The sequence below is a fragment of the Loxodonta africana genome, chromosome 7 (genome assembly GCF_030014295.1).
Source record: "Loxodonta africana isolate mLoxAfr1 chromosome 7, mLoxAfr1.hap2, whole genome shotgun sequence".
Taxonomy (NCBI): domain Eukaryota; kingdom Metazoa; phylum Chordata; class Mammalia; order Proboscidea; family Elephantidae; genus Loxodonta; species Loxodonta africana.
The window spans coordinates 32,258,780-32,268,213 of NC_087348.1; the positions used below are offsets into that span (position 1 = coordinate 32,258,780).

At 36.3% G+C, this 9,434-nt stretch overlaps 1 protein-coding gene across 1 annotated transcript; it reads left to right on the plus strand.

Moving 5' to 3' along the window:
• The first annotated feature begins 5,306 nt into the window (after positions 1 to 5,306).
• LOC100659592 (olfactory receptor 5T9-like) lies at positions 5,307 to 6,275 on the plus strand. The gene has a single exon (XM_064289423.1). The coding sequence runs from the start codon at positions 5,307 to 5,309 to the stop codon at positions 6,273 to 6,275; it is 969 nt and encodes a 322-aa protein (XP_064145493.1).
• Positions 6,276 to 9,434: the final 3,159 nt, after the last annotated feature.

The following is a 9,434-nucleotide window of genomic DNA, read 5'->3' on the forward strand; positions in this document are numbered from 1 at the left end:
TATGTTATTTAGGTCTTCTTTAATTTCTTTCAGTAATGTTTTATAGCTCTCAGTGTATAAGCCTTTCACTTCCTTGGTTAAATTTATTTCTAGGTATTTTATTCTTTTATATGTTGTTGTAAATAGACTTGCTTTCTAAATTTCCTTTGGGGAAAAATGGTTTCTCTGACATGGCTTTCTGGCCCAGCGTTTACAATCCACTTGTTATGGATTGAATTGTTTCCTCCAAAAGTGTGTGTCAACTTAGCTAGGCCATGAATCCCAGTTTTGTGTGATTGTTCATCAATTTGTCATTTCATGTGATTTTCCTGTGTGTTATAAATCCTAATTCTATGATGTTCATGAGGCAGGATTAGAGGCAATTATGTAAATGATGCAGAATTCAATCTACAAGATTAGATTGTATTTTCAGTCAATCTCTTTTGAGATATAAAAGACAGAAATGAGCAGAGAGACAGGGAGACATTCTGCCACCAAGAAATTAGAGTCTGAAACAGAGAACATTCTTTGCACCCAGAGTTCCTGCACTGAGACGCTCCTAGACCAGGGAAAGATTGATGACAAGATCCTTCTCCTGCACCTGACAGAGAAGGAAGGCCTGTTCCTGGAACTGGCACCCTGAATTTGGACTTCTGGCCTCCTAGACTATGAGGGAATAAGTTTTCTCTTTGTTAAAGCTACGCACTTGTGGTGTGCCCCCATCAATGATGACTTCACCAGGGCCTGGCTGTTCACAAAGTCTGAGCCTCACTGTTCTTCACACATGCTTCCTCCTGAGACTTATGGTATAAGAGTGGAGGTGCACCAGCGGGCCCTTTATTCTTTGTGCTCAGGCTTCCCTGCCTGTGGTGCCTTCACTAGGGCCTGGATGTTCACAGAGTCCAGACTTCACTCTGTACCTGTTTCTGCTGCCCCAAGATGGCCCGAAAAGATCCTATACAACTCAAACTGTTTGATATCTGCCAGATATCTGATATTCTAATATTCTATCACATAGAATATTCACAGTTTTCTGTATAAAACCCTGTCTCTCCTGTTATAAATTTCTATCCACATGTTGACAGTAAAATTATGTCTATTAATATTTCTTGTATTAAATTTTCAATGAGTTTACATGTATGACTCATAGAACTATAAAACTAAGACCTTGTAGTTCAGATGGGAAGTTTTGTTATTTTTGGTAAACAATTACAAATTCTGACATATGTTATGCTTTCATATTCTTTGATAATATACATGTTTACAGAGTTTTGAAAGAGTTAAGCAGGTTATATTTCCAGAAGGAGGGAACTGGATTACAGGAAATTTAGTTTATTAACCAGTGCTATATAACTAATTAGCATCAGAGCGAGGACTATATTCTGTATCATTAGATTTGTTTTCCAACCTTAAAACATAAACTTTTCCAGCAAAGCATCAGTTTTCCAGAGGCCACAGCAATTCATTTAATCGTTTTTATCAAGTAGTTCGTTGTTCCAGAACAGTTCTCTTGTTATTACAGGGAGAAAAAATCTTGTTATTTTTCTGTCCCAAAAGAGAGTTAGCATTCTCTCTCCTTGGTGCATCCCCTGTGGACTACAAGAAGAGCTCCAGAAATGCATATAAGAATCCAAACACAATCATAAAAAAAAATAGCATAATTTAATTGAGTGAGTGGTTCAGTTCCATAGTTCCATAGGTAAGAGGAAATATTTACAACACTACAAAATATTTTAGAAGTTTAACCCTTAATTTCCAACTAGAGTATATGCCTAGTTTTAAAGTAAATTTGAATTAGGTGATTCTGGTTAATTCAGATTTGTATTAAAACCTGAAGCTTTCCTGAGAACACAGCAAAGAAAACAGAAAGGACTCCATACATATTTATGTCAATAGAGATGTAAATCAGAAAAGTGCTTTGATTTTCTTTATGGATGATAATCAGAACAGGAATAGTAGAAATAAGGGGCTATATTTAAAAATTAAAAAAAAAAAAAAATTGTGAGGATGATGTAGGGCCAGGCAGTGTTCTGTTGTATGTGTAGTCACTATGAGTCCGAACTGACTCGATGGCACCTAAAAACAGCAACAAATACAAAAATCAGGGAAATTATTAAATGGAGAGGAAATGAGCTTTCAACCAGCAATTGGTTATATGCTCCTTTGGGATTGTACATATATAAAATTTTTTCCTCATGGAAGGATGTAATTTATTCTAAAACATTTTTCTGTAGAAGTAGTTTTCTTTATATATACATGTATTTTAATTTCATGGTCTACTTAAGCTGGATTACTTTAAAAAATAATTCAAATATGGGAGGAGGTTATTTTGCATTATTTCTTGGGGCTGGTGATTCCAGAATAAGGACCTGGCACAGTGGGAATTTCAATATGGTTAAGTGGGAATAGATTAGACTGGGATCAGGAAAACCTGGGGTGAATCCTTGCTCTGCTAGGAACTACTGTGTGGCCTTGGTCAAGTTTTGTGTTGAGCTGGGCATTAGTCCTTTCTCTCATCTATAAAAGAACACCGAAGTATTTAGCTTTCCCGGTGCTATGAAGATTACATACAGTCATGTGCACAAAATTCCTAGCCCCTTGAGTCCACATATTAGTCTGTGGTAGCTGCTATCACGGCTTTCTTTCGCCTCCAGCCTAGTCTTTGTAGTACTGTTCTGATGGGCGCTGGGTACTTTATGTTTTCTGATACTGACTCTATTAGAGTTGAGGAAGTGATATATTTTTAGTCTTCAAGATGGAACATGTTTTGTTAAAAAAAAAAAAAGAGAATTCAGAATCTATATTTTTGTGTTCCTAGCCTCTATATTTTTTTTTAGCCACTATAGCCTCTTAAACTGAAATCAACTAGTCATAAACACAACCAACCACTTGTCTTCTAGTCCACTCTGACACATGACTGTGTTCCACAAGGTTTTCAATGGTTGCTTTTCAGAAGTAGATTACCAGGCCTTTCTTCTGAGGTGCCCCTGGGTAGGCTCCAACCTCCAAACCTTCGGTTAGCAGCCAAGTGCCTTAATGGTTCGCACCACACATGTGTTCTGTCATAAACACAGTTCTAATGTCCTTAAAGGTTACCTAACCATAATTCCTGTTTGAAGAATCTTGGGTGAAGTGATTAAACCTCCTACTTTTTCCTCTATTAAGTCTCCAGCTCCCTATAGTGAAGCAGGCAGTTGCTCTAACAGGTCTTGATGTGGAATAAAACATACTTACATTCATAAATCACATTCTTGCTCTATGGACAAGAACAGACCATCAAGTGTGCCTGAAAATTATGTCATCAAGAGTATTTGGAGAATTTCAGCAAAACACACTATTAGTTTACTGACAAGTCCAAAAGCAGAATGCCGTGACAGAGATGCATTTTTATAATCCTTCATAGTTTTTTTTTATCAAATATGGAGGCCTGGTAGCACAGTGGTTAAGTGCTCAGGCTGCTAACCAAAACGTCAGCAGTTCAAATCCATCAGCTGCTCTTTGGAAACCCTATGAGGCAGTTCTACTTTGTCCTATAGGGTGGCTATGGGCCAGAACTGACTATGGCAACGGGTTTGTTTCTGTTTTTTGCTTTTTTACAGTAGAGAATATTAGGATTCATGCAGCTTAATTTCAATAAAATGATATTTTAATCTGTATATTAACATTTATCGAACATGTATAACTAAAAGAAAAATATTCTATCTTCTGGTTTGGGATTCATTCATTGCTCAAAGCTTTGATGAAAAATCTCTGTTTATTTTGTTTTAGATAAATAAAATGTGGAGGGCTTATTTTTATTTATTTATTTTTTGGATAAACAAAAAGCACATGCACTTTTCACATATAATCAAAGCTTGAATTTAAAAAATTGTGCTAACATGTCTCGTAAATAAGCACTCTGCATGGATGCCATGTTCATGTAGTGAAACAATGTTTACTGAAATCATTTTGTCCATCTTATCTATTCTTTAGCACAAGAAAGAAGAAGGACAACTTTAATTTTCCTAGCTCACACTGGCACTAGGTGCTGTTTCTGAGATTTTGATAAAAGTTTATCAAGTCCAAATACAATGCTCTTAACCTTCCACCATTGTTGTCTCAGAAACATCAATGAAGTGACGGCTATAATCACAGTCTAGCTGACATTTCTTTTGTTTCTGCTAGTCAAGTTATATTTTGCAGTGGATTTTGCAATGAATTTCTTTAGTACCCTACCTATTGCCGTATTTTTTTCCCAAAATTTGCTTGCGTTTTTTTAATTTACTTTTACTGAGCTTCTTCCTATCTACCTGATTTCTATTTTATCCTTGACTATCTCCAGTAAATATTTTTGTTTGAAAGAGAGAAAAGAGAAAGGGGTGGGAGAGAGAGAAAGAAAAAGAGAATGGGGGATTTTTGAAACAAAAATGTATTTTTTGTAATGCTCCCAAAATATATGGATATGTATTTATTTATTATTTCATGACTTTATTATTTTTTTAATATACCATTCAAGCAAAATTACAATACATGATAAGATATTTGAAGATGTGTTCTGATGAATTATAGATAAACTTTGTGGATTTACACAAAAATAGCTACCTTCTAAGACAAGTTGAAAGGTATGTCTATTTTCGCCTATTTTCTAGTCATCTGAGAACATTTTAAAATTAAATCTTTTTAAAAAGTTTTTCTCCTTTAAATTTCATCCAATCTTGTGAGATACATGCTGTTGCTCTCATTTTATCTTAGCTGACATTAAGGAAAGGCATTCATGTATGTTGTAGCTAATTTAAAATGATTACTGTGTATTTACAAGTCTAATGATTTTGGATTTAAAATTTCCTCTATTCATTCTTCTTTGCAAATTTTAATGTGGTAATTTGAGAACCACATAAATTGGCAAGTTTGGTTGTTTACTTGTTTTTAACATGACAAGTTTAGCCAACAAATGTATGAAACCATTTTTCTTTCCTTTATATAGGAAATTGCATCCACATGGGCTCACTTACTTTATCACTGCCAGTCCCGTCATAACCTAGGATATTATCATGCCCTTCCAGGAAACAGACAAGAAGATGTAATCGGGTGCACTCCGTTTCCCAGCATATTGCATGTACAATGTCATCTAGTCAATTCCAACTCAAGGCAATTCCAAATTTATGAGTACAGCTATGCTCCTTAAGGTTTCCAAAGGCTGATATTTGGCAGTAGATTCTCATTCCTTTCTTCTGAGGTGCCTCTGTGTAGAAATGAACCATCAAACTTTCAATTAGAAGCAAATACATGAATCATTTGCACCACCCAGCAATTCTGGTTGCATTTAGGAACTATAAATATGAACTGAAATGTCAGCGTTGTCACCAACGCTGGATCCATATAGATTTCAGATGAAGAACCTCACTGAAGTCACCACGTTTACATTGCTGGGCTTCACGGGTAATTTAGAGCTGCAAGTCTTTCTCCTTTTACTATTTCTTGCAATCTATGTTTTTACTCTGGTGGGAAATTTGGGACTGGTTCTATTAGTCATGGCAGATGCCCGACTCCACAATCCCATGTACTATTTTCTGAGTGTGTTATCTTTCTTAGATGCCTGCTATTCTTCAGTTGTCACCCCAAAAATGTTAGTCAATTTCCTAGCAGAGGATAAAGCCATTTCATTTACTGCATGTGCAACACAGATGCTGCTCTTTGTCACTTTTGGGACCACAGAATGCTTTCTCTTGGCAGCAATGGCATACGATTGCTACGTAGCAATCTACAAGCCACTTTCATATTCAGTTAACATGTCACCCAGAGTCTGTGTGTCACTCATCTCTGCGTCATACTTTGGTGGTATTTCACATGCTACTTTACACACAGTGGCAACTTTTAGCCTCTCCTTCTGTGCATCCAATGAAATTAGACCTGTCTTTTGTGATATCCCTCCACTTCTTGCTATCTCCTGCTCTGACACTCACATCAACCAGATTCTACTCTTTTACTTTGTGGGATCTATTGAGATATTCACTATCCTGATTGTCTTGATATCTTATGGATTCATTTTTATGGCCATTCTGAAGGTGCGTTCTGCTGAAGGAAGGCGAAAAGTGTTTTCCACTAGTGGCTCTCAACTAACTGGAGTATCAATTTACCATGGGACAATCCTCTTCATGTACTTGAGACCAAGTTCCAGCTATGCTTTGGACCATGACAGGATAGTGTCTGTATTCTACACCATTGTGATTCCCATGCTGAATCCCATTATCTACAGTTTGAGGAACAAAGATGTAAAAGAAGCAATGAAGAAATGCTTCAGAGAAATTCGTTCATAAATAAAGCACATTTGTAGCATTGTAAAACTGAAAAGAATGGCGAGTATCAATTCATATTTCTGAAGTTTGAATCTAGGGAAGAAAGTGTCTCGCTTTTACTTTTCAGGGTCTGTATATCTTAGAATATTTCCAAACAAAGCATTAGCAAACCTTCCAAGGCAGAATTTTACGAGCACAGAGAAATCATCCCATTTACATGGCTGTAGGATCAAATGTACCCATATTAAACATTCAGTGATGGATTATATTCCTGATTACTGTTTGTTTAACTTGACCTTCATTTGCCGGAATGATGATGTCCTGAGAACTCCATGACTTCACATTTCCTCACGTCATTTATAGTAAGTCTTCAGCAAACACTTGGAAGTTGATTTCCCTTTCTGGAATCCCTGTGGAGGGCCTCCCACAGATTACCAGCCCCTTATGCCCTTACATACTGAGAACCATCTAGGCCTTTGGATATGCTTTCTGCACTGTTTGGCTCAAAATCATGTTGCTTCCATTATTACATTTTTGCCATTGTCTAATCACAGAAATTGATGAGACTCATTCTAAAACTACTGAGAGATTACACAGTAAATATTTGTTGAGAGTACACTTAAGGCTCAGTAAAAATGAATATATAGCTAAGAAAATAATCTACAAGTGGCCACTATATGTGATTGTTCCAAACTCTGAAAAATTATTACACCGTTAGGCAATCCTTTAATGATTCTAGTTTATTTCCTCATCCTGCCTTTGTTCTCTAACCATGAGGAACAACCTTGCACTGGTCATCGTGAATGATATTTTACAACAATGATCAGGATCCAGAGAATGGAAAAGGCCCTACATCACCTCAACTCTTTCCTGCTTATGCCATCTGCTCTTGAATAGTTTTTATTTCAATATTTGTTTATTTTATGAGTCATTAAGAGTAAAAAGTATGTTTCATTCAATGAAACCCACTTTTTTCCTACCAGCAGAGGTTGTCTTGTGGCCCTACCACAATAAAATCATCATAACATAGCAATTAAAACAAAGTTCCTGTAAAAACCAATGGTCACGGATTAAACTGTGTCCCCCCAAAATATGTATCAACTTGGTGATGCCGTGATTACCACTATTGTGTGGTTGTCCTCCATTTTGTGATTGTAATTTTAGGTCAAAGAAGATTAGGGCAGAACAGAAACACTCTTATTAAGGTTACATCTCTCATCCAATATACAGGGAATTTCCCTGGGGTGTGACCTGCAATACCTTTTATATTATAAGAGATAAAAGGAAAGGGAAGCAAGCACAGAGGAGGGACACCTCGCACCACCAGGAGCAGAAAGCATCCTTTATACCTGGGGCTCCTGTGTGGAGAATCTCCTAGTCCAGGGGAAGATTGATGAGAAGGATCTTCCTCCAGAGCCAACAGAGACAGAAAACCTTCCCCTGGAGCTGATGGCCTGAATTTGGACTTCTAGCTACTAGACTGTGAGGAAATAAATTTCTCTTTGTTAAAGCCATCCACTTGTGGTATTTCTGTTACAGCAACACTAGATGAGTAAAACACCAATGCTAAAGTGTGAGTTTGAAAAACACTCCAGTAAATTTAAGAGACTCAATTTCTAATCTCTTCTGGTCAGTAATGCAAAGAGGACTAATACTTTTCTACTGGAAGAAGGAAATACTGGACAACAAAGTGTGGTTTACATATATACTCGAAATTCCTTTAAATTTTCAGAGATGCAATATAGACATTTTACCTTCTAAAAATTACATAATTTGAAGCCCTAGTAACTTAACATTATTTCTGATTATGATCTATTGAGATGGTCTTTCTAGAAGAAAGGAATATTTTGCTTCAAATGTACTCATAAAAATGCATGTTTTATAAATCTCAGTATTTTTTCAGCATTCCTAGAACATTTTCAAATGTTCTATTATTCAGATCAGGATTTAAAAGTCATGAAGGCAAAGATTCAGTCAACTTTGTCTCTTGGTTTATCAGTCTTTCAAATATAAAAAAAAAATTTCTTTTGGGAAAGGAAGAGATGAACTGAAGGAACAAGTTCGCACCCAATTATGCCTAAAAATATTTGGTTAATAATCCAGCCATCAAATTAGACAAGAATTCATGTCAAATTAACCTATATGGAAATTCCACTATACTTCCTTTCTTTCTCCTAATAAAGTAGAAACCAAATTGTGAGGATAAGACAGTCTCCAATGAGTTCTTATTTGTTCAAGTCAATGTGAAAAAATGGTATATTTGTCTCAGTAACATTTACACTTTATAAATCTCCTCAAATATCTTTTCTTTAAGAAAGATTTGACCTTCCCTGTCCTCTTTGGCATTTTTTTTTTTAATATAAGTTAACACATTGCTCAATATTATAACGAATATTAAATAAAATAGATATAAGTGTTTGTTGTTTTGAATATTTGGTTACTATATAGGAATAAGGGAGCTCTGGTGGTACAGTGGTTAAATCTCTTGGCTGTTAACCAAAAGGTCTGTGGTTTGAACCTACCAGGCACTCCACAGGAGTAAGATGTGGCAGTCTGCTTCCATAAGGACGGTAGCCATGGAAACCTTATGAGGCAACTATACTCTGTCCTACAGGGTCACAATGAGTAGGAATCAGCTAGATAGCAGTGGGTCTGGTTTCATGTAGATCTATCACTATGCTGACACTGTAAATTGCATAAAGGCAGTCATTGTGACTCTCCTCACAGTTGTGTCTCTCCTCCCCAGGACATAACATTGTACTTGGAACAATAAGTTTACCTGGAGATATTTATTGAATGAATGGTGAGTCAACGAATGAGTGATAGTTAACAGCAGCAATAGTTAGAACTCATATGCAGCTGGTTAGGCACTGAACAATTATGTAAGTGCTTTCTGTATATTAAGTCATGTCATCACCATAGCAACTCCAAGAAGTGGTTCTACTATTATCTCAGATGAGGAAACAGAGGCACATAAATTTGCTCAAGACCACATAGCTCCTAAGAGTGATAACCACATTCTAAGTTAAGCTTCCTAGCTACAGGGGCTTCACTTTTAGACAGTTTGGTACATAGAATAAAAGAACATACTGATCTTTTTCTTTATTAACTGCATTATTGGGTCTTCAGACAACACCTTATGAAGTGTCGAAGGCCTTCATTAAGTCATTGACAGAAAAT